The 27987-nt window shown below is 58.2% G+C and overlaps 2 protein-coding genes and 1 long non-coding RNA gene across 10 annotated transcripts in view; 2 read left to right on the forward strand and 1 right to left on the reverse strand.

Moving 5' to 3' along the window:
- The window catches only part of SHANK3 (SH3 and multiple ankyrin repeat domains 3), a 50967-nt gene extending 31551 nt beyond the window's left edge, over positions 1-19416 (forward strand). For 4 of the 8 annotated variants that reach the window (XM_032492640.1, XM_032492643.1, XM_032492642.1 and 1 more), the window contains 4 exons: positions 1175-1305; positions 1973-2057; positions 6483-8742; positions 16876-19143. In XM_032492640.1, coding sequence (XP_032348531.1) covers positions 1175-1305; positions 1973-2057; positions 6483-8742; positions 16876-17467 — 3068 coding nt within the window. In that variant the 3' untranslated portion in view covers positions 17468-19143. Of the gene's footprint in view, positions 1-1174; positions 1306-1972; positions 2058-6482; positions 8743-15818; positions 19144-19227 lie in introns of those variants that run through there. The other 4 variants (XR_004324437.1, XM_032492646.1, XM_032492645.1 and 1 more) reach the window with 4 other exon arrangements.
- LOC116667570 lies at positions 109-26855 on the reverse strand. Its single transcript, XR_004324439.1, has 3 exons — positions 25681-26855; positions 3441-3581; positions 109-341 (listed from the first exon to the last, which is right to left on the reverse strand). It is a non-coding gene; the product is annotated as an uncharacterized LOC116667570 (long non-coding RNA).
- On the forward strand, positions 23687-27983 carry ACR (acrosin). Its single transcript, XM_032492647.1, has 5 exons — positions 23687-24542; positions 25501-25707; positions 25941-26224; positions 26718-26863; positions 27381-27983. The coding sequence occupies exons 1-5, from the start codon at positions 24466-24468 to the stop codon at positions 27894-27896; spliced, it is 1230 nt and encodes a 409-aa protein (XP_032348538.1). The 5' UTR covers positions 23687-24465; the 3' UTR covers positions 27897-27983.
- The last annotated feature ends 4 nt before the right edge of the window (positions 27984-27987 follow it).

Here is a 27987-nt window from a genome sequence, read left to right on the forward strand (position 1 = left end):
GGTAAGGAAGCCAAGTCACTGAAAGCTTTGGTCAGGACAGTCGGTGTACAGGATGGGTCTGGGCTGGTTGGGGCCGGATGTCTGTCTCGGGGAGCTTGTCTCCTTCCCCACAGCAACTGCCGAGCAGTTGCACAGGTAGAGCCAGCAGGTGCTAGTAGGAGGCCGACTGCCGTTCTCCAACGCGGGGCACTCGTGGGGTAAAGGACCCCCGTCACCAGATGCGTGGTCCTCTAGGGCTGGCACAGCCCCTCAGTGCCGGCCCTAAGTGCACCCACTCTAGGCATCCAGCCACAGCTGATAGCTCTCAGACACGCGTGTTTGTTGAACAAAATCTCCAAGTCCTGTTGTTAATCAAAAACACCACTTTTAAAAACATGGAATAGCTTTAATAGAAACAAGCAAACAAAGCTTTTCTTCTATAACGGATATGAAAAGAATGCTGCCCGAGGGCGCCTGGTGCCATGCTCCCTTCCAGGCCCTGGTTCATGGCCTTGTCCCTCCCCTCCCAGCTCCCTCCTGGGGGCTGATGAAAGGACCTCCAGCGTCGCCCCTCCCCGCACCCTGGGTGGGGCTGCTTTCCCAGGGTTGCAGGTTCTTCCCAGGAGACCTATTTGGTAGGTCCCTAGCCTGGGGTGGTGAGTCCTCTGTTCAGAAGGCACCCCGCCTCCCACAGTGGTTCTCGACTTAACACACGCACATCTTCCGGGCACTTCAGGGTCTGCCTTGGGGCTACAGCTTATCTTTCAGTGCAGTGGGGTACAGAAGGGTTGGGGTGCTGCCTTGTGCTGAGGAGAAGAGTGAAGGGCAGAGGGAAGCAGGGAAATTCAGGAAGACTCTGGGCTCTAAACAGTGCTGCCCCAACCCTGGTCCTCTCCCTAATGGTCACTCAGGCTTCTCCTGGGATGGGGTCTGTGGCATCACCTAACGCCTCCCTGAGGATGGAGAGGCCAGGGTCTGGGTTCTGCTACATGAGGGGCTCGGATGGGGTGCAAGTTATGGGGCCTCTTGTCTTCCATTTGGGGAGTTAGGGGCCTGAGGTGGTCAGGGCCCCGTGTGGCCTCTGTCAGCAGCACCAGGAGGACTAGCCTGGGGGAGGATGGGGCAGTGGGGCTACAGAGGGCTTTAGCGGACTCCAGGTCCCTGTGGCTGAGACAGCACCTCCTTGGCTGTGCAGAGAAGTTGGACGAGATCCTGGCTGCGGCCACGGAGCCAACGCTGAGGCCAGACATCGCGGACGCTGACTCAAGAGCTGCCACTGTCAAGCAACGGCCCACTAGTCGGAGGATCACCCCCGCGGAGATCAGCGTAAGCCTGCCTGGCCGCTGGGGCCGCTGAGGGATGGGTGGGGTGTGGGGTCTGGGTGCCATGTTCCGTAGCTACTGGGCATTTGGGCATTTTGCGGGGTGAGGGTCTGGCGTTTGGATCCCACTTTCCAGGGGTGGGAGTGAAGGACCCCACAGCCTCTCTCGAGATACTGGGGGCCATCCCAGCCCCAGAGTGGCTGCAGTTCAATACATGCTGAGTTCTCCAGGCTGTGGCTTTTGGTGCCTCCTGCCTTAGTCCACACTCAGGACCACCCAGAACAAGCACTCCCACCATGCTGAGGCCACAGCATGTTGTGTCTCTGACCCCCCACCCCCTGCCCCACCTTACTTGGCACCTTCTGTGCTGCCCACCCCCCCCACCTCAGTCTCACCTGGCCATACCCAGGGCCACTGCCTGCTCTGACCCCGTCTGCATCAAGCCTGCTCAGTGCTGTCTCTGCCTGGGCTCCCACTGGCTATGGCCTTGCTCCCTGGAGGCAGGGCCTGAGTCTGATTCCTGGGTCAGGCACCGTAGGCGCCAGCACTGTTGGAATTAGTGCATGGGGTGTCTGCTCTCAAACTCAGGAGGAGGATGGGAGGTGCTGGTTGGATAACCGGGGACCCCAGTGCTCTAGAACCTCCGGTTACCCCCCTCCCAACTCTCACAGTCATTGTTTGAGCGCCAGGGCCTCCCAGGCCCAGAGAAGCTGCCAGGCTCCCTGCGGAAGGGGATTCCACGGACCAAGTCTGTAGGTATGGCTGGGCTGGGGGCTGCATGGGGCTGGAAGACTGGGGCTGGGGCTGGGGTGGGTGTTGGGTGGAGGACCCCCTCTCTCCCCATCCTTCAACTGAGGTTTCCAGTTTCTCTCTGAGTCCTGCCTCTCCCTGGCCCCAGCCCATGAATCTCATTTGTTTGTGGACACATGCAGGGGTCAGTCCTTCCCCCAACCCAGAGATGCTTTGCTGAAAGATACGCTGAGGCTTCTCCCCCAGCCATCGCTCCCCGTCCAGTGGGCGCCCCTTCCTGTACCTCCCACAGCCACCAGCATCCCTGTCCCTGGGTCTTCTATACCCTACCTGGCTGCTCCCTTGCAGCCTGAGTTCGTGTCACCTGTCTGATGCTAAAGTAACCCTCCCCTGTACCTGCCTCCTCCCTTCCCCGAGACACCCCAGGAATTGCTCTGTATCTCTCCTCTCCTTCACAGCCAGCTTTCTCCAAAGGTCACCTATACTTACTGTCTACCATTCCCCACCTGCCTCTCATCTTGGGGCAGGCCAGCTTTGTCCAAACCTAAAACTGAAATTGCTCCCACCAGGGTCACCACTGCTCCCAGTGGACACATTTGATTTCCTGCTCCCTCCTCCAGGAAACTTTCTTCCCTGGTGCTTTTAGGACAACACTTCTTGGTTTTCCTCTCAGTTCTCAGGCTGGACCTGTTCAGTATCCTCCCATCCCAGCCAAGACGTGGGTCCTTCTCAAGGTCCTTCTCCTTAGCTTCTTTGCCTTCTGCACCTGTCTTCTTGGGGCCTTATCAGTCACACCTCACACTTGGCCATCTCCTCTCTTGACCCTAGACTGGGTCATCTCGTAAGCCCTGCCCACTGCCCATCCCTCTAGGCATCCAGTCCCCCTTATCTGCCCACCTGTCCATCCATCCACCTATAGACCTGTCCAGTTTCTCTCCATCTGTCTACCCACTGACCTGTCCACTTGTCCACCTGTTTGTCCCATCATCTGCTAACTATCATAGTAAATGCCTATTCAGCAGTTACTACGACATTCTGTTTTATACACACTGGTTTGTTTAATATGTACAGTAACCCTGCTAACACTATTAGCACCTCTTTGTTACAGAGGAGGAAACTGAAGCAGAGGTAAAATTACTTGCCCAAGGTCACACAGCTGCCTCACTTGTCTTCTGCTCACCCATCTGGCTGATCAGCTGCCCAGAACCCAACCCCTCATTCACCCCAGGACCCCTACTGATTTGTGTACAGTCTAGGCTGATCCCAGGCAAGGTCTGGGGGCTCAGGTGGGGAGAGGTGACATGTCTGCAGACAGCTCAGCTCAGCAGTTATGTGGTGAGTGTGAAGGCACATTTACAGGTGGAGCTGACGAGGGAGCACCAACCATACCTGGGCACCAAGGAAGGCTGAGGTGGGGGTGTTTGGGCTTAGACATGCAGGATGAGCAGGGGTTTCTGGAAGATAATGGTGTGAATTGCTGACAGGCCATCATATGCAGAGTGTTCCTTCAGGGCCTGCTGTAGGTCATTTCTGTAGGTGGGAGAATGAAGAAGAGGGCAGATGAGATGGCAGCTACTTTGGAGCCGAGAAGTGCTCCTCCCTAACCTCCCTGGCCTAAGTCCTTGGTGTCTTCTGTGGTTTCCTCCTTGGCTTCCTCCTTTATTCTCTGCCTCCCCCGACAAATTAGGGATGGTCTGCTTCCCAACACAACTTGTAGCCAACTCCTCACTATCCTTGCAGCCCTGCCTGGCCCCAGGCCTCAGTGTCTTGTGCCTCGACCACACCTTGGGTCTCCTCTTGGTCTCCTGCCCCAGCTTCACTGTCTAGCCCAGCTCTAGCCAAGGGGGGCTTTCTGAAGAGTAGAATCACCTCATGTCCCTACAGCTGGCACCCGTGGGCTCCTCATTGCATTGGGGTTCCTGGGGCCCAGCCCAAGCCCTCTCCTGCTTCATCTAGGGACATTTGCCTCGACCTCCCTCTGACCTATGTTTGCCAGGACTTGCTGTCCCCCACCTGCCCTCACTCTGCTTGGATGGCCTATCCCTCAGCAAGACCCAGTCCTAGTACTGACCATCACAGGTTCAGAGTTAAGTGCCTGTCCTGCAGGCTGTGAGCCTCTCAGTGAAGATTGCCAGCTCTCCTGCACTCATCCCTCCTGGACCCTCCTGTGCTCAGTGCATGAGTGAGCTAATAGGGGTCACCTTTAATCACCCTCGCCCTAGTGTGTCACCCGTTGCCCACAGGAACACTGGCTGAAGTGTCAGACTCGGGGGTTCCTACCCCTGGTCCTGCCTGTGTGGCCCTGGTCTCAATCCTTGAAATCTCAAGGTCCTGATCTGTAAGTGTGGGGACCATCTCATACCTGCCTCCAAGGCCACTCTGAGGCTCGCTCAGGGGCTGCTCTCGCAGGCTAAGTGCCCAGCGACGGCTAATGTTGTTAAATTTCGGTTCTGCATCTTGAGGCTGGTGCACAGAAAGTGCTGGAGAAATGCTCATGGCTATTATTTAGGCAGATGGCCCCACCCGCTCCATGTCAGAGCAAGTTCTCATTTTCATCCCAAGGCAAGCATTCACCCTAGGTTAGGCTGTGGCATGCCACACCTGCACCCTTCAGGAGCACTGGCTTTTCCCTCACGGTGCCACCTCGTGCACAGGCTTGTGGATGTTGAGCCGTGTTTACATGCCACACAAGAAACGCAGCAGGGCAGAGACCCAGGCTGAACCTGGCACAGATTCTGTGTCCAGTGGTGGGGGTGGAAGGCAGACCTAAAAATGATGATGATGACCTCTGCTGCCTTCCTGGGGCGCTTCTAGGTGCTTAGCCCTGTGCTGTGTGCTTTAAATGACTCTAGTTCACACAGCCCCACAGCAGGAGGGGGCAGTTCTCCTGAGATGAAATTGAAGTGCCAAGAGGTTAAGGAATGTCAGACAGTAACTGGCAGAGCCGGAATTCAAGCCTAGTCTTTCACATAAAGTCCCCCTCCCCTTGCTGTGCCCAGGGATACCAGAGCTGTTATGCAGGACAGTGTGGGAGGCCCGGTGAAAGCACTGTGGTGGCTGAAGGAGGAGGTGGTTGGGAACAGACAGTCTGCATCCTCGTGAGTTCCTAAAAATGTGACCAAGCCCAGAAAGAGGCCAGGCATAGTTTCCCAAGGTACTTTACCAGAGACCCGTGTGTCAGTAGGGAGCAGCCATTCATCTACTCACCTTGGATTGGGCCCTCTTACACCTGCAGCCTAACTGAACACACCTGCAGCACAGGTGTCTGCACTGTGCACAAGGACACTGGGGAGGTCCTGCCAGGTTCTAGCCAGGAGGCATGATGGTGGGGGCCCTGAGTACTCCAGCCCTGCTCTTGCACGGATCCTAATGACAGCTGAGTGAGGCAGGCAGGTGGGGTTCACTTTAAGTCTGTTGTCCATGAGAGAACTGAGGCTCAGAGGGGCTCAGGGCCTGGCCTGGGATCACACAGCCAATAAGGAGTAAAACTGAAACAAGTATCAGGTGCCCAGCCTGCAATTCCATTTTAATCTTCCTTCTCTCTCTTACTGAACTGCAGCCACTAGGGTTACAGCAGTGACCTCCTGGCAGCTTCTCCCAGTACAGTGCCCGTGGGTCTCTCAGATAGAGCCTCTCAAGGCTTCTCTTTTTCACAAAGCAGCCCCTCTCCTGAGCATCAGCTCTATCTCTGTCAGAGGCGTGGCTCCACTGGCCACAGTCCTGCTGCTCCTCTGTCTGCAGTCACTGTATCACTTCTGCTTAGGAGAGTTCCCTCACTTCTGTCTCCCTTCCTCCCACCTCTGCTCACCACCAGGGCCTCCCAGTGGCACCTGCTTTTTCCACTGCTGGTGGTTCTGAGTTGAGCCCTTGCTCAGTCTTGGGTGGAAAGGCCTACTCCAGCCACCCCTAGCAGTTCTGTCTCCACTACTAGGGTAGGGGAGTGGGGACAGCCCCTGCCCTGCTGGGCCCTCTCCATGTCCCTGGGCTTGCACAGATGTTGGCCCCAACTCAGGTAGTCAGAATTTGGGTCTTTTTACAGAGCCCCCACTGGTGGGGCTCTCCCCTCCCCGATATGGGAAAGGATACCTCTCCCCAATCTTCACAGGACCCCTCCCATGCCAGCACAGGGCTGGCCTTTCAGGGATGAGACCAGACTGGGAGCCTTTCTCAGATCCCCTGCTCTGAGCTCCGCGTGTCACTTCTTGCTCTCCAACCCCAGCGCCCACGTCCACCCTGACCCTGTCCTCTCACAGATTTCTAATACTGCGAATTTCTAATAAGCCTTTGTGTCTGGGACCTTGACTGCTCCGGGGTGGAGCCGGGACAGGGCCGACCTCTGTGGAGGGCAGGCACCGGAGTCCAGAGGGACCTCCTCAAAGGCCCTGGCCCCCAGCCACCTGGCCAGGCTCACCGGGGTCCCTCTGTCCGCAGGGGAGGATGAAAAGCTGGCATCCCTGCTGGAGGGGCGCTTCCCGAGGAGTACGTCGATGCAGGATACGGTGCGCGAGGGCCGTGGCATCCCGCCGCCGCCCCAGACCGCGCCGCCGCCCCCGCCCACTCCCTACTACTTCGACTCCGGGCCGCCTCCCGCCTTCTCACCGCCGCCTCCGCCGGGCCGCGCCTACGACACCGTGCGCTCCAGCTTCAAACCCGGCCTGGAGGCGCGCCTGGGTGCGGGACCCACGGGCCTGTACGATTCCGGCGTGCCCCTGGGTCCGCTGCCCTACCCCGAGCGGCAGAAGCGCGCGCGCTCCATGATCATCCTGCAGGACTCGGCGCCCGAGGCGGGCGACGTACCCCGGCCCCCGCCAGCAGCCACCCCGCCAGAGCGCCCCAAGCGCCGGCCGCGGCCGACGGGCCCCGACAGCCCCTACGCCAACCTGGGCGCCTTCAGCGCTAGCCTCTTCGCGCCATCCAAACCTCAGCGCCGCAAAAGCCCGCTGGTGAAGCAGCTGCAGGTGGAGGATGCACAGGAGCGTGCGGCCCTGGCGGTGGGCAGCCCTGGCCCTGTCGGCGGCAGCTTCGCCCGCGAGCCCTCCCCGACGCACCGCGGTCCTCGGCCCAGCGGCCTCGACTACAGTCCCGGGGACAGCCCCGGGATCGGGTTCGGCGGCCCAGGCCCGGGCAAGGACCGCCGGCTGGAGGAGCGGCGGCGCTCCACCGTGTTCCTGTCCGTGGGAGCCATTGAGGGTAGCCCTCCTAGCGCTGACCTGCCTTCCCTGCAGCCGTCCCGCTCCATCGACGAGCGCCTTCTGGGGCCCGGCGCCGCCACCACCACCACTGGCCGCGACCTGCTGCTGCCCTCCCCTGTCTCTGCTCTGAAGCCATTGGTCAGCGGCCCAAGCCTTGGGCCTTCGGGCTCCACCTTCATCCACCCACTCACTGGTAAACCCTTGGATCCCAGCTCACCCCTGGCCCTTGCCCTGGCTGCCCGCGAGCGGGCTCTGGCCTCCCAGGCACCATCCCGGTCCCCAACACCTGTGCACAGCCCTGACGCTGACCGCCCTGGGCCCTTGTTTGTGGATGTGCAGGCCCGTGACTCTGAGCGAGGGCCTCTGGCCTCCCCAGCCTTCTCCCCGAGGAGCCCAGCCTGGGTTCCTGTGCCTGCTCGCAGGGAGCCAGAGAAAGCTCCCCGGGAGGAGCGGAAGTCACCAGAGGACAAGAAGTCCATGATCCTCAGTGTCCTGGACACGTCCCTGCAGCGACCAGCCGGCCTCATTGTTGTGCATGCCACCAGCAATGGGCAGGAGCCCAGCGGGCTGGGGGCCGAAGAGGAGCGCCCAGGCACCCCAGAGCTGGCCCCAGCCCCCACGCAGTCAGCAGTGGTGGCAGAGCCTCTGCCTAGTCCCCGGGCCCAGCCCCCTGGCAGTACCCCATCCGATCCCGGGCCAGGCCAGGGCAGCTCAGAGGAGGAGCCAGAGCTGGTATTTGCTGTGAATCTTCCGCCGGCCCAGCTGTCCTCCAGTGATGAGGAGACCAGAGAAGAGCTGGCCCGCATTGGACTTGTGCCGCCCCCTGAAGAGTTTGCCAACGGGGTCCTGCTGGCCACCCCACTCCCCGGCCCAGGTCCCTCGCCCACCACGATGCCAGGCCCGGCCTCAGGGAAGCCCAGCAGCGAGCCGCCCCCTGCCCCGGAGTCTGCAGCAGACTCAGGGGTGGAGGAGGCTGACACTCGCAGCTCCAGCGACCCCCACCTGGAGACCACAAGCACTATCTCCACGGTGTCCAGCATGTCTACCCTGAGCTCGGAGAGCGGGGAACTCACCGACACCCACACCTCCTTCGCCGACGGACATACTTTTCTACTCGAGAAGCCACCAGTGCCTCCCAAGCCCAAGCTCAAGTCCCCGCTGGGGAAGGGGCCGGTGACCTTCAGGGACCCGCTGCTGAAGCAGTCCTCCGACAGTGAGCTCATGGCCCAGCAGCACCATGCCGCCTCTGCTGGGTTGGCCTCTGCTGCCGGGCCTGCTCGCCCTCGCTACCTCTTCCAGAGAAGGTCCAAGCTGTGGGGGGACCCTGTGGAGAGCCGGGGGCTCCCTGGGACTGAAGACGACAAACCAACTGTGATCAGTGAGCTCAGCTCCCGCCTGCAGCAGCTGAACAAAGATACCCGCTCCCTGGGGGAGGAGCCAGTTGGCGGCCTGGGCGGCCTGCTGGACCCTGCCAAGAAGTCGCCCATCGCGGCAGCTCGGTGAGCATGGCAGTGTGGGGAGGGTTCTGTCCCATGTCCATGCCTGCCCCCCCGTTCTTCCTCCTGTCCATCTACCTCTCCCTCCGTTCCCCCTCCACGGCCCGTTCTGTCCCATCCCTCACCTGTTTGTGGCATCCTCCCTGTGCTCCCATCCGCCTCTCTGTTCTTTATCCAGCCTTGCTTTGTCTGAGACAGAAGGCTCTTTCAGGGATCTGAAATTTCAGGGATGCTGTTCTCTCATTCCTATTGGTGCTGGGAGTGAGAGCTGGGCACCCACCAGAGACCCAGGCTGGGCCTGAGCACCCCCACAGCCCTCTGGGAGGTGTCCTGCCCCTGGGGTCCCTGCAGACTCTCACCCTCACTCCTGACCATAGCTGCCTCTACCATTAAGGGTCGTTCTGTGGTCCACTCTGAAGTTGCAGCCCACCTACGTCCCAGCTATTTGACTTCTCTGTGGCTCTGTGCACCCCCCCATACATCCTCCCTGTGACCATGTGGCTGTCACATGTGGCTGGTGCCGTCTTTCCTGTAGCTGCCTCACTTCCTTCTGAGACTTAGAGTACACTGGATCCTTCTCCTTTTAGGACCCAGCACCAATTTCCTATTTTCTGCCCCAGAAACATTTCTGTCTCTCAGCACCACCTCAGAGTCCTTCAAACACGGACTCCTGTGTATGCTTTTCAGAGTGCATTAAGAAGCCATTCTCAGAGGGAAATCAGACCATTTCTCTGCACCTCCATCTGCTCTCTCTTCTCCCTACCTCATCCATTCCTCTGTCCTCCCCTCCTACCTCCTACCCAAGGTGGGGACTTGAAGAGGCCACATTGTGCCTGGAAATGGGGGAAACACTGGCTTGGGGCGGGGGACAGCAGGGGCTGAGGTGCTGCTCTGGCTAGGCAGAAGCTCCCAGAGCCTCAGGGCTCACCCCTTAAAGACCCATTCCCATGGCCTCACCCCCAAAGTGGACCCCCTTGGGCCCGTGGGCTCCGTGGACGCAGGTGGGAGAGCGGTTCCTGCCCACAAGTGCTGTCTGAGGCAGAGCTGGTCGTCCCCAGGCCGGTCCTTGTCCACCTTGCCTTCTGTGCCTTGAAGGCCCTTCTCCACTTCGAGCTTTTTGGGTAGCATGTGGTAGCCACTTCCTGGCTCCTCCTTCTGGCTACCTTGAAGACCAGCCTAGGGAGCCTTTCCTGTCAACCTTGGAAGGCAGAGTTCACAAAGCAGGGAGGGATTCAGGTCTTACTCACAGGGCTTATCTGATCTACTTTGTTGCACCTAAGGACTCAAATGATAAGTGGGGGCTTGGGAAGCTAATGGTGCCTCTCCTCAGCGGCCCAGGAGTGCCGCCCTCCAGCTCCTGTCTTCCCAGGCTTGCTCTGGGCCTTTCCCCCCTTTTTGCCTCTTCCAACTGACAGCTGAATATGAAAGCCCTCTTCCCAGCAGGGCAATGTTTAAGGTGACCTTAGAGTGGGTGTTAGGGGTGAGGCCAGGGAGTCCCGTTGGGATGAGCAGCCCGGTCCTAGGCCTCTGAGGAATAGACCCCTGATGGTGAGGGTCCCTGACGTGGCCTGGACCAGCCCCCATCTTTGCTCTCCGCTTCTCCTCCCTCTGCCAGCCCTTCCATTCTTCTGTGCCCCTTGGTCCTGATGAAAATTAAAGCAATTTAAAGTGGGTAGCACAGGGCCTGGCACAGTGCAGGCCCTCAATAAAACATTCACTAAACGCGTGAAGGATGAAGCTAAATGCAAGTGCTGTCTTTTGTGATGTGAGGTCTAGGGAGGTGGCTTAGAAAAAATACCACAGAGGGACAGACACTTGGTTGAGGTTTGCTGGTTTTCAAGCCTCACTGTGGAGCTCAGGGGAACCCAGGTCTTGTCCTTGGCTCTGCTGGCTCCCATGGGGCAGCTGGGCAGTCACAGGGCAAGAGATGGGGGCCACTCAGCTGGACCTTTCACCACACCCCCATGGTCATCCTCAGCGTTTCCCCTTTGTCACGGCAAGCCTGTCTTGTCCAGTGGCTCTGGGTTGTGCCAGGACCTGTGTTTGTTTCCTTTCCTGGATGTGTTGTGGGGGAGGGGTACGTCCAGCAGCTCCAGCCTTTCCATCCATCTGTTCTGTGGGCCCACCGGAGAGTGAGCCTCTTTCACTTAGGAGCCCCTGCAAATTTCCAGCTGGCTTCATGTGGATCCCTGCTTCCCCTGCAACAGCCACTGGGGTCAAGGAGATGTAGGGTTGCCACTGGCCAGGCCTGAGTCATGTGCTCTCCTAGGAGCCGGGGCATGGGGTCAGCTCCGCTAGTAGACAGGTGCTGAGAGTGAGGGGAGTCTTCCACAGGAAGATCAGATGCTGTCACCAGAGGGAGCAGGTGCCAGAGAGCCTAAAGCAAGAGACAACCCTTGTGACATGGTGCTCACTGTGTCACAACTTGCTTTGTTTCCTGGCATCGGCTTGGGGTCAGATGGCGCTGGGTTTCAACCTCCAGCAGTGGATAAGCCACTTAACCTCTGTGAACTTCACTCCCTCCCCTGTGAAATGGTGAGGGTGACACACAGCACCACCTGGGAAGCACCAGGCACTGAGCCAGGCAGGTAGGTGAACACTCAGAGTCCTTACAAGAAGATGAGTGCTGTGCACTAGAGGGTGTCAAGTCATATGATTTCATCCTCGCAACCATTCTGTTAGATGGACAATAATATAATCTCCATTATCCAGACAATAAACTTGAGGCTCTGAAGAGATGCCGTGTGTCCAGTAAGTGGTGGCCTCTAACCCCAAGCCCCACTCTCTGACCACTGTAACCCGGAGTCGTGAAACCCCTTCTGGTGACAGACACTGGATTTACGTGCAGGAATTCTCCTCACACAGAAGCGCACGTTTTCATCCTGCCGACCGACCTCTGTACTTACCAGTCAGATGTGTAACAAACAGCACGTGTTCTGGAGTCACTTGTGCTTGAGCCCGGCCAGTGCCGCCTGATGGGCCCGGCCACGTGAACTCACCCGCCTGCCCTGCCCTTCCTTTCCCACTTCCCTCCGCGTGCCCTTCTGCTCCTGGTCACAGCTCCTTCCTCCCTCACTCTTACGCTCACCTTCTTGCCCTCAGACCTCTGGAGCTGGGCCCCCTGCCTGCACTGGACCCTTTACTTCTGACCACTGGCAGGCAGCTGAGCAGGAGATGCAATGGCCACACCCAGTGGTTCGCCCATGTGGCCGGCAGTATCTGTGCTACCCGTCCGAGCCACCACTGGTGGCTAGAGTCTGGCATTCATTTCTCTCGTAGGGATAAAACTGCTTGTGAAACTGTCTTTTAGAGAAATGGCCAAAGTGTGGGAAGTTCTGATGTCCAGGTGGGGCTATTTCCTTTCCAAGACCAGTTCTAGCAGAAGCCCCAGGACAATTGCCACAGCCACCCTGTAGGTCACATCCCTGATCCTTGCCCCCTGGCCCCTCATGTGTTCCCTCCCAGGCCCACCCCTCTCTTCATCCGATGGACACCACAAGAAACGAAGGGCCCTCTCTGCCCACCTTCCCCACTGACGGCTCAGTCTAGGCTCCGGGGCCCTTTAGCCACAAGACACTCTGTGGCCTGAGATCTTTCTGGGGGAACTTACCCCTTAATGCCATGGGTTTGAAGCTTGGTAACTTGTAGAAATGCCCCAGGGCCATCTTTGATTTCTGGGTGGAAGCACCCCAACGTGTGTCTCTGGAAGGCCCGTGGCCTTTGGCTTTTTGGAACATTGATCTCAGACCATCCATCTACTCTATCCCTTTAGCTTTGAGTCTAGCCTGGTCAACAGAGCCCCACCACTGTCTCTGAGCTCCCTTTGTCTTCCAGACTCCATGGTTGGATCCGAGTCCCACATGTGGTCCGAGGACCGCGGCTCTGTGAGCCCCACGGCAATACTCAGTTTTGCTGTGGCTCTCGGTTTTATACCTATCTGACCCTCACATCTGATCTTACAGAAGATATTTCGTGGTGAAATAGCTTTGGAAACACAAAGTTAAAGAGGTTCCTCCCCTGCAGTACTTCTCAAAACCTTTGATGGCCAGTGTGCCGTGGTCTCAGACGGCTTCTTTAGTAGATCACTAATGAGAGTCTCACAGAAGACACACTTTCCTCTGATGGTGGAGAAACCCTGTCCTGGGGTCCTCCTGTGAGCCTCTTGCTGCTGGTATGTCTGACGGATCTGGAAGGAGCCCTGCATGACTGCAGGTGCTTCAGGCCAGCTAGGCTTGTTCTTCTGAGACCGGACTGACACCTGTTGTGTGCCGGCCAGTGAGAGGCGCAGGGGCCAGGTGTGCTCTGTCCTTACAGGTCACTCAGGGTTGGGGACATGTGAGGTGTGCTCACAGGAGATGTGGTCAGAGCTTCAGGAGCTCTGAACTCTGCTGGGGAAGCAGGAAGGGGTCCCAGAGGAGGGACGACATGGAGGCACTTGGAGTGCATCAAGATCGGAGCCATGAGCTGGTGTGGGCAGTGAGAAGTTGGAGGGCTGGAATAGGACACCAAGACCAAAGAGAAGGCACCAGGACACAGACAAGCCCACGTCAGTTTGTGCTCTGGTTGGGGACCGTTTCCGTAGTCAGGCTCCCAAATCGCAAAAGGCCGCAGGCCTTGACCTGCCCCATGTGAGCACAGTGGCAGGAGGTTCAAGGCAGGGGCTGGGGCCAGAGTGGGCTTTTTCTTGCCTCTTGGTACCCATGAGCTGACAGGCAGTCAAGTCTGAGAGAGACACGTCACATTACTTTTGTTTTATGACATTTTTTCAGTGCCTGTTGTGTTCCTGGCTTTGAGCTCGGTGCCAGAAGTCGAGGAGAACAATTAGGAAGTGACATGAAAGGTCTACATCTAGAGAAAGCTGGGGGATGAGGAGGGGGCCTGGATTAGTGCTGGGAGGGGGTGACTTGTCAGCTGGGGGGATGAAAAGATGGAGCAGCTGATGGTGGCTCCCAGGCCCCAGTGTGGGAAGGACTCAGGGAGGGAGAACATGTTTGGAGACCCCAGTAGAAGTCTGGAGCTCAGGAGAGACTGGCTGGGCCTCACAGAGGGCATTTGTGGGCACATCTGTCACAACATAGGGACATGGCCTGGGAGAAAGTGCAAACTAAGGGGAACCCATCCAGGAAGGAAGGGAAGCAGGTGGACAGGCCAGCAAGGGGGTCCTGCTGGCGGCCTTGGCAACCACAGTGGGTGGGGCGAGGGGCTCCTAACCTCACTGGCTGAGGGCTCACGAGGAAGCAAGATTCAGACATTGATGGAAAAGGTGCCGGGGCCGTGGAGCCTTGCTGAGCCATCTGGAAAAAGGCTGCAAAGGCGTTCAAGGGTGATGGTGCCTGGTGAGGTACCGTGTGTTAGAGGGTGGGTGGCCCAGAGGCCCTTTGGGAGGCTGCCAGTTGTTGTGACGTGGCCACACCATGGTTGGAGCCTGGCTGGGGAGGTGGTCAGGCAGCTGAGAGCAGTGACGGACAGTGATGGGTGTGCAGAGGTGGTGTGGAAACGTGGATCTTGACCATGGACACTGCTGGGGTTCCTGGCCTGGGTACGATGTGGACAGTTCCCTGTTCCACAAGAGGAAGGGGAGGAGGAGCAGATACCTGGGCCATGGGCACCCTTGGCCACTCCCTGCTGTGCCCTGGGGCTGTGGTAGGGCACAGCCATCATTAGGTCTTCGAGGCCGCCTGCCATCTCCAGTGTGCTTTGGGCAGTGCTGGGAGTGTGACTGGCCCCCTCTCCTGCACTCCCAGCCCAGTGGATCATGGCCCTTCAGCCCCTCACTCACAGCCTCTTCTGGCACCAGCCCTTGCCTCTGGCGGGTGCCCACCTCCCCACACCCAGCATTACCCCTTGGGAGGGTCTCCCTGGGTGCTTCTGGAGCCACCCTGCCCTCATTCCTAGGTTTCCAGTTCACCCTGGGCTGGGCAGGAGGCCTCCAGTCCCTGCTCCAGGAGACCCTTGGGGCAGGGCCAAGCAAGACTCCATCCTGTGATGCAGGTCCCCAGGCCAGGGTCATTGCATGAGGGCCCTGCAGGGGGAGCGCTATACTGGGCCCAGTCCCACAGGCACCATTCCCTTGGCAACTTCCCCAGCATTGCCCCCTCTCCCTCTTCCTAGCAGTCACTACCACCTGGGCACCCACCACCCCTTTGGCATCCTCTCCCACCCCTCTGCTGCTGCCCCATTTTGCCCTGAAGCCCCGGTGGTACAATGGACGCCAGATGTGGTGGGAGCAGGGAGGGTTTCTTCTGATGATTGGTGCCTGTTCCTTGAGCCCACCAACCCAGGTGTCCTGGTGCCCCTTTCTGCAGGGGTGGGAGAAACATGGTCTGGCCTGTTCAAGAGGCCAGGGCGGACACAGCCTTGGGAGCAGTTGGGAGTGGCAGTAGGGACACAGGCTGAGGATAGGGAGCCAGTGGAAGGCAATGGAAACCAGGTCATGTAGGAGGGACAGAGCTGGATCTCCGGAGAGAGGCCGACCTTGCACAGGTGAGAAAGGAAAAAAACAAAACCTACTTTCAGGGGAGGAAGGAGGCTCAGGATGCCCCGTGCCATGTGGGACAGGCATCAGTCAGGATAGCGCAGAGGTGGGTGGGGGAACCCAGGGGAGGGGTCCTGAGCCCAGATGAGGCAGGGGCAGGGAGAGGGAGGTGAGATGACAGCCAGAGAGAGGCCCGTCAGACAGCAGTAACACAAGGGGACACAAAGCATCACCAGGTGCCAGGTGTCTGCTGCGCACTTGCCACACAGTGTTCCGAGTAAAGCTTGTGAATGGGGTCCACCGTGGTCTGCGCTTCACAAACCAGAGAACAGATCACAGGCAAACTGGGAGCCCACCGGGCCTGCCCAGGTCTGGCCTGCACTGCCCCTCCCCCAGCAGCTCCAGATTTGTTCCCTCCCGTTGCAACTGGGCCCACTGCCTCTGAGTTCTTCCCTTCCTGGGTATCTGGCAAGGGGATCCCTGCACCTGGCTGCCCTTACTGTGGCCGTGACTGTGGGCCATGTGCCTGCTTTGAGGGCCTGGGCCGCTAACACTCTCTCTCATTGCTCTCTCCTGCCCATCTGCATGTGGCTGCTCTGTCTAGCTGCGCGGTGGTCCTGAGCGCCGGCTGTGTAAGTGAGCATGCCCATCCCATGCCTCTCACTGTCCATGTGCTGCACCTGCCCGCCTGGATCTCTGCTCTGCCTGGCTTCGTGGGGCTTTGGCGCCACTGACAGCCCCCTGAGGCTCCCTTTGACCACAACAGGGGATAGGGAAAGAAATGGGGTGGGGGTGGGGTGCCACACGGGAGTGGGTTTTCTCCGGAGGAGGTCCCCAGGCAGGCCTCCCAACTGTGGCTGTGCTGGGGAGGGGCTGAAGGCCTGGGGTCCTATCAGGTGATGTTGGGAAGTGAGGAACCGCCTGTGGGTGTGTGTGCGTGTGCGCACATGTGCTGCTGTGTCACTGTCATCAGCAGGCCACTGCCACTCTTGCCACTGCTGCTGCATGTATGTAACATGTGTGGGTGCTACTGCTGTTGTGTGCTGTCCTGTGTAGGGAGGCCTAGTGTCCTGGGCGTGCTGCTGCCTCACGCCTGTCCTGCACGTGCCACTGCTCTGTGTGGGTGTGAACACTGCCTGGTGTCTGTCCCAGACCTCACAACTTGTTCAGTCTTGTGCTGCTGCCAGTCTTTATCACGACTCAGCCAGTCCTGCACCAGCCCAGGTCTCTCTGGGTCCTCTCATGAGAACAGAGCTTTATGTGGGGAGTTGTGAGGGCGTCGCAGGAGTTGTACCCTCCAGGGTACGGGTGGATGGAACAGTGCCCAGAGCCGGTATCCGAGGCTGTCAGAGATGAGGCAGCCAACCCTTTGCCCCAGAGGCTGCCTTCACTCTTGGAGCCCCCGTGGGGTGGAGGGGGCCACCCGTTTTCCTACTTACATTCCATTCAGTCTAGGGGGCCCCCTTCCCCAGCAAGGCACTGGCTCTGAGTCTAGGGGCCAGGCCGGGGTAGCCATAGGATCCTACCCTTCTTTCTTCCTCTGGTCCAAAGGCTACCCTCACCGTCCCACCGTCCTCCTGGCCACTGGCCCTGCTCCCCTCTGCCTGCCCCCACCTCGCCTGATGCCCCTCACCTGGCCTTGACCCCCTCTCCCTCCGCAGGCTCTTCAGCAGCCTCGGTGAGCTGAGCTCCATCTCAGCGCAGCGCAGCCCAGGGGGCCCGGGCGGCGGGGCCTCCTACCCGGTGAGGCCCGGCGGCCGCTACCCGGTGGCGCGGCGCGCCCCGAGCCCAGTGAAGCCCGCGTCGCTGGAGCGGGTGGAGGGGCTGGGGGCGGGCGCGGGGGGCGCGGGGCGGCCCTTCGGCCTCACGCCTCCCACCATCCTCAAGTCGTCCAGCCTCTCCATTCCGCACGAGCCGAAGGAGGTGCGCTTTGTGGTGCGCAGCGTGAGCGCGCGCAGCCGCTCGCCCTCGCCTTCGCCGCTGCCCTCGCCAGCGCCTGGCCCCGGCCCCGGGGCCCCCGGCCCGCGCCGGCCCTTCCAGCAAAAGCCCCTGCAACTCTGGAGCAAGTTCGACGTGGGCGACTGGCTGGAGAGCATCCACTTGGGCGAGCACCGCGACCGATTCGAGGACCACGAGATTGAGGGCGCGCATCTGCCGGCGCTCACCAAGGACGACTTCGTGGAGCTGGGCGTCACGCGCGTGGGCCACCGCATGAACATCGAGCGCGCGCTCAGGCAGCTGGACGGCAGCTGACGCCCCACCCTCACCCACTTCACGGCCGCGCCCTGCGGGCAGGGCCCCCCACTTCTACCCCCGGGCCGCGGGCTCGGCCCGCCCCCTACCTACCCCAACGGCGCCCGGGCCAGGAATGTTGCATGAATCGTCCTGTTTGCTGTTGCTCGGAGACTTGCCCTGTACATTGCTTAGTGCCCTCCTAGGCCGGCGAGCCCCACCCAGCACTCGGTCAGGAAGGGCGCGGGCCAGGGAGGCTGGAGCGGGAGGGGGTTGGGGGCAGGGTGCTCCGGCCTGATCATCTCCCGCACAGCTCCTGGTGGCTACTTTCCCAGAGGGGGGAACCTAGTCCAGCATGCGAGGTCAGGATACACCTTGGTGACTCGGGGGGAGGGGGGAGACATTGGGGTACTCGGTTAGGGGCCAAGGAGCCCCTCTGTTTTGCATATTTTAATCCACTCTATATTTGGAACGAGAAAAGGAACAAATATCTCTGTCCTTAATAGCTTCCCTTTCCCTCCCCTCCAGCCCCCACTGGTTCCGCTGCGGCTGCCCAGTCTTCCATCTCTGGCCCCTCAACTGCCACTGCCACCCCACGTGGGGCGGGGGACGCTCCAGCTGGTCTGGGGTTGGCCAGGGTCCTAGTAACCCGCCCTGGGGCCCCAGCTGGGCACCCTCCCCTCGCTGAGGTACAGCGTGCCCCACCGACCCTTCAGGTGCTGCACGGAGGAGGGGCGGCGGGCAGCCAGTCCTGTTGGGCCCTAGCAAGGTCAGCTGGCCTGGGAGACCATTGCCCTGGGCTGTGGGGGGTGAGGTGGGGGGGCAGGACCCTGGCACCCGCCCCCAGCTATCTCCCTCACAGGGTCCCTCCCCAGAAGGTGTCTCGCCTCCTCCCCACTCTGTTGGGCAACTACAGCAGAGGGGCCTCCCTGTCTCAGACCCTGAAGTCTCCAGTTCCGCCCTGTGTGTGTGCGCACATGTGCGAGTGTGTGAAACTCGGGGTGCGACTGAGTGTGTTGGAGCCCCGTGTGTGCCTGACTGGAGAGTGGTCCCAAGGGGCCACTCTGGACTAGTGTAGGGGCTTCAGAAGCGTGCACAGGGTGCGTGCATGGGTGTGTGCCTGTGAAAGCGCCCCGTTTCCACTTCCAAAGAAAGTCAGAGGTCGTCTCGTACTCTGGGACCTGCTGTTTGCCCAGCCTGTCCTTCCAGAGCCTCGCCTAACCTGAGCAGGCCTTCTTGGTGAAGCCCTGCTGCTTGGGGAGGCCACCAAGGGCCCTTGGAGGTAGTGCCCCCCCATCGGGCTTCTGAGGGGATCATAGGGGGCCCCTAGAGTCAGGCCACCGCAAGCCCTGGGGGAGAGGCAAAGACCCCAGAGGGCACCCTAGCCCCCTTTACTGTGACTCCTCACACTCAGCAATGACCTGTGGGGTGGGGGGCCCTGGGACATTTTTAAACCTAGGTTTTGGAGTCTGGACTAAGCTCCATCCACGTCACTCACAAGTTTCTGTTTATATTTCTAGCTTTTTTTAATAAAAAGAAAAAAAAATCCAGAAAACAGAAGTTTTCACAGCCCAGGGGCCTGGCACACCGGTCTGTGCCCACCTGCCCCACCCCAGCCCACCGGCCCCATTCCCTGGGCAGAGTCACACCCAGTAACCCTTTCACCAACAGACCAGGTCACACACAGCAGCAGTCACTGTAACAGACTGCCACATACACACTTGTCTCACACTCACCTGTGGGTTTTTGGTTCCGTTCAATTTGGGTTTTTAACTTTACAGGGTCAGTTCCGCTTCACCCCTCCTTTTGTATGGAGTTCCATCTGGGGGATTTCACCCCTGCTCCAGTCCTGAGGCCTCCTGACCCTGACGTTGTGATACATCCCACAGAGATCTATGTTTCTTATATAATTATTATTATTATTGATAATTATTATAATATTATTATGTAATAAATTTATAAGAAATGAAGTCATGTCTCAGTTGCCTGCTCGGGGAGGTATCGGGAGCACAAACTCTGCCGCCCCTTGGCCAGGTCTCACGAGCCTCCCCAGCCTTGAGTGAGCCCTCAGCTGTGCGGTGCTGACCTCAGTGCCCCGTCTCCGACTCAGTCTCTTTGCTGACCTCCACGCCCATGTGTCTGACTTCTTTTTGCATCTCCGAGTCCTGCTGGACTTGAGCCTGTACTTCCTGAGCTGGAAGCTTTTCTCTCTACTCACCAGCTCAGTGAGTGACCCTTCCTGAGCTAGAAGTCCGGCTGTCCTCCATGGCCCCGTCCCCTTCTCCACCAGTGTCCAGATACTTCTAAATTCTGCTGCTCCTGTCTTTGAACCCTTTCATGTCTGTCCCTGCTGTCCTGCCGCCACAGTGTCTGCCCATGTTTAGGCCTTCTCCCTCCGAGCCAGCTTCCACCAGCAATGATGTGGCAAGTCCTGTGTGGTACCTGGTAGAGGGTGGCTGGCTCATAGGAAAGGCAGAGCACCTCAGTGAGTGAAAGGAGGAGGAACAGTGAGGTGAGTGGATGGACACTTTCCCATGAACGAGCAAAGGAGACACAGAGGGAGCCATGGGAGTGTGGAGACTGCAGGGCCCAGGACTGAGAGAGGGCCGGGGCTGCAGGGATGTGACCTCAGAACAGTGGGGCTTGGGGAGGGGCAGTGGGTGCAGAGCCTGCCATGCTGGGCCAGGGAGGAGTGTGATGTGACACATGACAGATGTAGACCTCGATTCAGGTCATCACCGGGTCAGGGTGGGGCTGGGCAATGCCTCCAGGAAAGTGTAAGAGAGTAAGAATCGTTGACGGAATGAAGCCTTGTGGGCAGAAGAGGGATGGATTCAGGTGTCTTTGCCCAGAGGAGCTCTGAGGGGCAGATGAAGGCTTGGATGGCCTGCCAGGGAAGACAAAGGCCCTTGTGAGGCTGGGATGGTGAGTGCCTGGCAGTGGGACCTTCAGAGAGGCTTGCCACCTGTGCAGAAAGCCCACAATTTCAAATTTTCAATATATATATTTTCTTGTTGTTGTATTTTCAAGTTAGAATCTGTGGTCGTCATACAGGAGAGACCAAGAAGGAAGTCGAGGAATGAGGAGGATCCAAGTGTGGGGGCAAAGGTGGAGCATGGTGGCAACTTGGGGGTTGGCCCCTCTGAGCTGCACGTGGAATCCTGGGTCTCCCTGGGACTGGGTCTGGAGCTTGGGGCAAGTCCAGCTTTTCAACGGAGGAGAGGAAGAGCACAGGGAGGGGGCCAGCCGTCTGTGGAAGTGCCATCACGGCCCCCAGGGACCTGGGGAAGAAGACCATATCCCCACCCCAAGTCAGAAGCCACCCCAATGTCTCAGAAGATGACCGGAACACTCAAGGCGGGCCAGAGATGCCCACCAGAGACGGTGGAGAGATGGCTGAGGGACTGAGTGGGATGAGCCTCCAGATACCCCAGGGCAGACACTTCCTCACATGCGGCTAGGGACTCCCTTCCCCGTTCTGGCCTCATCATGACCACACAGTGTTCCAGCTTTACCCTCTCAGGGGCCCTAAGCAACTCAACAACCCTCTCTCTGGAACCTGGAGCAAAGGCTGTGGCTCCAGCTCTCCCTTACCACCAGCCGTCCCCATGGTCTTGTGGGACACTCTGGGGTGGGGCCTGGTCATTAAGGCTGGATGGACGACGAGGTTTCTGCCCTGCAGAGAGCTATGCCCGAGAATAGCAGGGCCGGGTGGGAGTGAGCAGGAAGGGGAGAAGTGAGAGACGGACAGGTGGGAGCGGGCAGGGCTTAGGGATGGAGTTGGGGTTGGCCTGCTCAGGTGAATAGGTGGGGGATCCAGAAGTCAGCAGGAGCAGGGGGATGGAAGGAGTGGACTAGAGAACAGGGAGGAGGAGTCTCATTCGGAGAAGGAGAGGGGTCCTGCTCCCTGTACTGGGAGCCCCACCTTGGCCTGAGCCAAGCCCCCAGCAGCCATTGAGACCCTGTCCTCTGGCCCTGGAACCCTAACTGTCCTGTACCTTCCCAACGCCCTCCTTTGCGCTTGGGAACAGCATGGAGAAGGCAAACAAAGTCACTCTTAGTCGAGGTGTTTGTTGCTTCCGCTAGGTTTGGTGACAAAATTGAACCTGCTGGTCTTGTGCCTAAGCTTCAACCCGTGACTGTGGCTGGGAGCAGGTACTGTCGCCCCTTCTACAGTCAGAAGTGGGTGCTGCTGTGCAGAGTCAAATAGTAATTGTCTTCGACAATCTAGACACCGTGAGTCTTTGACCTTTGCTCTTGCAGAACCCATAAGTGTTTTGAAAAGCTAGGTACCAGTTTTCATTTTGAAGTTTATGTCTAACGTCTTCATCCTATGTTTAATTACTTACGGAGGTTGTGATTTCCAGAAAACTAAACATATAAATATTTAAAATAAATGGTTACATCATTCTATTACACGATTCTCAAGGACCTAAATACCATATCAATTTTATGCCCATCAAAGTCCCATAAAAACACTTGAATAACCTTTCCTTTAACAAAACTCTAATATCACTTCTAGAATTCTTGCTGTCATTTCTCGAACTATATCTCTAGAGTCTTTTTTGGTTACTTTATCAGGCACAATCTGACACTCAGTTGAAATAAACAAGGCCTCAGGTTGGTGACATAGGACCCTGTGACCCTCAGAGGAGGTGAGGCCACCTGAGATGAAAGCAAAAGAGAGGGAGGGACACGTACACACACCTTGGACATTTAAGTGGGGGGAAGAATCCTCCAGAAACTCAAATAGAAGAAACAAGCCCTGTGACACTGAGGTGTGGGAAATGAGAGACCCTAGCAGATAAAAGTACCCCAGAGCCCTGAAACTGACACGGGGGGCGGGTCCTCCTTACTGTCAGGTGGAGGAGAGAGGGGCCTCCTAACACGCAGTAGCAGAGGTAGGAATCTCGTGACACTCAAATAGTTGATATTCTTGAGATCTGATTGCAATAACACAAGGGAAACAAACCCTCCTGTTTGGCAGGAAGGGCACTAATGAGCACTGAACTCAAGTAAGGAAGTGAGATCATCCTGCTGCTCCCTGGGGGAGTGAGGCCTTGCCGCTCCCTGGTGAATAAAGGTGAGATGTCCTGGCTCAGTAATAGGGAAGGCCCTTCAGACCTGCGCTGAGAGTAGATTTGGGGGCAGTCATGCAGAGAAAATGATAGCTTCCTGACAGTCAGTTACGAGAGGAGGTCTCTGGACACTGGAGAGGAAATGAGACATCCTGACCAACAGGTGGAAGAAACGGAAACATCAGACACTCGGGGAAGATGCGGCCTCATGACGCTCAGCTGCGGGGGATGAGGCACGCCTTCACTGATGTCGGGGAGAGGAGGCCCCCAGTCACTTGGAGAGAAGAGGTGGAGCCTCCAGACACAGAGCAGGAGACGTGAGGCCCGTCAGGTAGAGACGAGACCTCCTGACACACTGGTGGGAGGGATACCGTGGAGACACTCAGGACATGTAAGACTGCCTTGCAGTCAGAGGAAGAGATGAGATTTCATGACTCTCAGCTGGGGACAGTGAGACCTCAAGACACCCAGGAAGGAGAAAACCTTCAACAGTCAAGGAGCTGGGACACTTATATAGAGTAGAGGAGACCTCAAGACACTCAGGTAGAGAAGATGGACGTACATGGCGTGCAGGTAGGGAGAGCCGGGTACGCTCAAGCAGGGGATGGGAGACTCCATGGCAGTCGGTGGGGGATACAAGAATTCCTGACACTCCAGCACGGCGGTCGAAACCTCAGAGTGCTCTTACAGGTGAGGTGCAACCTCTTGGTTCTCAGGTAGAAAAGATGGGACAAAGTGATACTCAGGTGGTGGAGATGAGGCCTTTGGCCCTGAGACAGAAGGAAAGAGAAATCGTTAACATTCAGGGAGAGGAGATGCTAGCTCCCTGATAACCAGGCGAGGTGTACGAGACCTGCTGGATATTCAGCTGAGGGGGAAGGGACCTCCTGAAAGTTACATGGGCTGAGAGAACAGGACAGGCACTTAGAGGAGATGCTCAGGGAGAGGGAGCAAGGCCATGTGGCAACCTGAAAACTTGTGACACCCGGAGAGAGGACAGGAGGTGTCCTAACACTCGGGTGGGAGGGGGACCCGTGACACTCCTGTAGGTGGGCTCAGGACACTCCCATGGGTAAGCTGAGACCTTCTCCTCATGTACAGGAGCTAAGATGACCCCCCAGCAGGTGGGGGTGCGACCTCCTCACCCTCTTGCAGGGGAGGTCCGACATTTTAACATCCAGGTATGTGAGGTGAGCATTTATCTACTCTGGGAGGTGAGATGCTGTCTCCTGCCAGTCAGAAGAAACAATACTTTACGCTATTCACAGAACTGTGCCGAGAATTTCCGACACTCAGGTATAGGAGACATCACCCTGCTGCACGTAGGTCCCAGAGAGGAGACCCGGGACCTTCGGGTGGAAGATATGAGACCTTGTGATACTCAGCAGTGGATAGAGAGTGGGCTTCGTAGTCCTAAGTTAGGGAAGTTCAAAATGTCTCCTTGGAAAGGATGCAGACAGCACACACTTGGAAGAAGGAAGGACAGTTTGTCCCTCACAGTGTTAAGGGTCTGTCCACTTGGACAGCTTGACTCCCTTTAACTGCTGACTTACTGCACCATCTTGCTGCCGAGGGGCTGAGCTGCCCCTCAGTCTGTAAACTGGAATGGGACTGTGGTTACAGCTTGTGTGAGGGTCAGACCCTGACCTGCACAAAGCTGGAACCTCAGATGATGTGGGACCTTGGAAGGTAGCTGGCACTGAAGATCCTGGCCTTGGGACAGAGGGAGGGGACTGCAGGCGAGCCCGTCTGGCCGCACAGGTTGAGGGCGCCTGTGCAGGAAGTTGAGAAGTCACTTCGGCGTGAACTGGTTGAACTAACGGGCCCCTAACTGATGTGATTGCTGGAAGGTGGGGGCTGGGAGGTCACCTTGCTGATTGGTCAGGAGGCCATGGAGCTTTGTGAGGTCACTGGGCTTCTAGGCCAGGCTGGGGCAGCAGTATGGTAGAGATGCTACCAACTGCCGTTCTGCTGGTCTTGGCTGCATCTGTGGTCGCCACAGACAACAACACCTGTGAGTAAGTATCAGGGACACCTCTGTGGGGTGGGGTGTCTTCTGAATAACAGACTCCCTCAGCGCAGGGCCAGGGAGGAAGCCACGGTGGGGCCTAAGCGTTCCCTCACATTTCACAGCGCCTGTGACCCACAACCCCAAGTCAGACCCTCCCTGCTTCCAATATCATCAGCCCCCAGACGCCCCGTTTCCTCCTGAGGCAGACCCCGGGCTCCCGCAGCACAGAGACCCGCACCTCCTCCCCGCCCAGTGACTGCCTGCACGGCCTCATGATATCAAGTCTCGATTCTCAGGAGCCCCTGCCCTCCTGCAGCTAATAAGGTGCCCCACCCTGCAGCTGATCCAAAATGCCCCAGGGTGTCGTCATGTGATACCTCTAGGACCTCCACGCCATGTGTAGACTCCCAGAGCCCCCAAGGTACCCCACGACTCCCAAACGACTGTGGTCTCTCACCAGCAGCACAGCACCCAGACCGCCCTCCTCTGGATCGCCACTGCTCCCAGTGTGCCCCCTCCCCTGGGGTCACTTTATCTGCCTATGGCTGCTCTCCTCCCATCACTGTCCAACCCAACCCTGCAGCCCCAAGACCCCGGGGCTCGTCCCTGAGTGTCCCACCCAAGATGACCTCCGTCCACTCCCACCTTTGGCCTCCCCTCTGCCCAAGGATCTCTCCCCATACTTCTAGGGCCCTTACCTGTCCTAGCTGCCTATGGCCCCAACTCTGCCCACCTTGTAATCACACTCACGAGACCCAAGAAATCTCACCCCTCAGAATCATTCCCTGGAGGCTGTGGCTTCTTGTCTCGTCAAACCCACATGGCACCACCCCATGAGGCTGCCCCTAGGCCCCCCAGCTCTTCCCCACCTCTGCCAGCCCCATCCCCACTGTGGCCCTGCTGTGGAGGTGCCAGGACAAGCTGTGCCTTTCTTGGCTTGAGCTGTGCCCCTGGTCTCCCCCCAGCGGCCCCTGTGGGTTACGATTCAGGCAGAGCCCGCAAGGGGGCATGCGCATCGTCGGAGGGCGGCCTGCGGCACTCGGGTCCTGGCCCTGGATGGTCAGCCTCCAGGCCTTCTCATATGTCGACAGCCGGAGGTACCACAGGTGCGGGGGCACCTTGCTGAACTCCCACTGGGTGCTTACTGCGGCGCACTGCTTCAGGAACAAAAGGTACGTGGGGGACACGCGGAGGGGAGTCTTCAGAAAGGCTCTTCTCAGAAAGCGACATTCTCCAGAGGTCTCTGTGCAGAGTGTCCCTGGGGCTGTGGGCAAGAAGACTGAGTGGTTGAGCCAGACCTTGCTGGGGTGGGACCGGTGGGGGGGGTCTGCGGGTCCCGTTCATCAGAGGTTCCTGTCCAGCCAGTCCACAGTGAGAGTGACCTGGCTGACCTCTGTGCTCACAGGAAAGTTGCTGACTGGAGACTGATCTTTGGAGCAAAGGAAATTGTGTGGGGAAACAACAAGCCTGTGAAGCCGCCCCTGCAGGAGAGATTTGTTGAGAAAATCATCATTCATGAGAAATACTCCCCTGGCTCAGAGGAAAATGACATCGCTCTCACAAAGATCACCCCTCCTGTTCCATGTGGACAGTTCATCGGACCAGGCTGCCTGCCCCAATTTAGGGCAGGCCCACCCAGAATTCCCCAGATGTGCTGGGTGACTGGCTGGGGATACCTAAAAGAGAATGGTGAGTAGGGGCCAGGGCTCCCAGGGGGAGAACTGCTGATCCTCCACTTGGTGGTCTCTGAGGCGAAGGGGTCACTCCTGGCCCAGCCCCTCTCAGTCCCCATCATAGTGCTGACAGTGGAGTTTCCTCACATCTCAGCTGGTCTTCTAAAGCCCCCATCCACGTTAACGTGATTCTTCAGCTGCACCCATCCATCCTCTGTCTGCCCTCTGTTCACCGTGCACATCCTTCCACTCTTCCTTCTCCTGTTTCCTCTCCCCATGCACCTGATAGCACTCCTCCACTCCAACTCCCATCTCCCGTCTGCTCTTCCAGCCATGTATTTTCTTCCCTTCAGGAGCATTCTAAGGAGAGTCCGGGGGCGTTGACTTTCATGGATCTCATGTTTAAGTAGAGCATTAGTGGACGGTAGGGGTTCAGTGGAGAGAGGAAGGCAGGGCTTTACCAGAACACGTCTTCCGTGATCACTGACCGCTCAATCACCTGGCTGTAGCCGCCAGGACATCACCTATACTGCAGGAGGCACGTGTGAACCTCATCGACCTTGACTTATGTAACTCGACCCAGTGGTACAATGGGCGCGTTCATTCGACCAATGTGTGCGCGGGGTACCCTGAAGGCAAGATTGACACCTGCCAGGTAACTTTCCTTCGTGTTCCCAGGCCACTGCGGACACCTCTTTTTTGGATCCCTGAGCAAATTTCCCTGGTCCCACCTTCCAGCATCTACAGTCACACTGAGGATGGGAAGTGACACCCACCAGCTGCCCCGACAAAGAATCAGGCACCACACTCAGAACTGTATCTTACCCTAACACGGAGATCACATGCCGCAAACACTACCCCTGAAGAGAATGTTTGCCTCTCTTCACCAGAAAGCAAAACAGCCAAGTCCACCGCACACACACACTCATGTAAGCATGTAAAGCCACACGTATGGACACACAGGTTTGCTCATCTCCCCTCCTCATGACAGGCCACACACTCCTCACATCCCAACTGAAGCTGCTGGTACCAGCTCAGACTTCAGCACCACCACTGTGTTCATGGCAGCAGGAAGCCACACGGCTCCAGCAAGTGTCCTCCTAGAGTCTATGGCCCATCTGGGCAAGGGAAGTGGCTTGGGCCGAGAGTGACTTCTGTTTCCTTCTGGGCAGGGGGACAGCGGCGGGCCTCTCATGTGCAGAGACAACACGGGAAGCGCCTATGTGGTCGTGGGAGTCACAAGCTGGGGGGTAGGCTGCGCTCGAGCCAAGCGCCCTGGAGTCTACACGTCCACCTGGGCCTACCTGAACTGGATCGCATCCAAGATTGGTTCCAGCGCCTTGTACATGGTTCAGCCAGGCACTCCGCCCCCTCCTACTTCCCAGGCACCTCCAGCTAGACCTGCTTCTGCTCAGGTTTCTGGTCACCCATCCTGGTACTTCCAACAGCTTCCTCGACCACCTCCCTTCAAGCAACCCCAGCCCCAGCCTCCAGCCGTGTACCGACCCCCACGGCCACCCCCACCGCCACCCCCACCCCAGCCTCCCACTAAACCTCCCCAAGCACTTTCTTTTGCCAAGCGACTACAGCAACTCATAGAAGTCTTGAAGGAGAAGACTTTTCTTAATGAAAAGGGTTATTCTGAAATGGAGATCACAGACCTCCCAGAACTACCTGCCTCCTCCTGATCTGACACCATTCCCAATGGACCTAGCGAACCCCTCAAGCCTGAGGAAAAAAAGATGAAATAAATGAATATATACACATAAAGAGATGCTT

The sequence above is a fragment of the Camelus ferus genome, chromosome 12 (genome assembly GCF_009834535.1).
Source record: "Camelus ferus isolate YT-003-E chromosome 12, BCGSAC_Cfer_1.0, whole genome shotgun sequence".
NCBI lineage: Eukaryota > Metazoa > Chordata > Mammalia > Artiodactyla > Camelidae > Camelus > Camelus ferus.

Bases quoted from the DNA above. Each gene is read 5' to 3' on its own strand.
- ACR (XM_032492647.1), top strand. From the start codon at position 24,466: ATGGTAGAGATGCTACCAACTGCCGTTCTGCTGGTCTTGGCTGCATCT. The intron at 26,225-26,717 runs GTGAGTAGGGGC...ACCTGGCTGTAG, and splicing joins GGGATACCTAAAAGAGAATG to CCGCCAGGACATCACCTATA. The intron at 26,864-27,380 runs GTAACTTTCCTT...CCTTCTGGGCAG, and splicing joins GCAAGATTGACACCTGCCAG to GGGGACAGCGGCGGGCCTCT.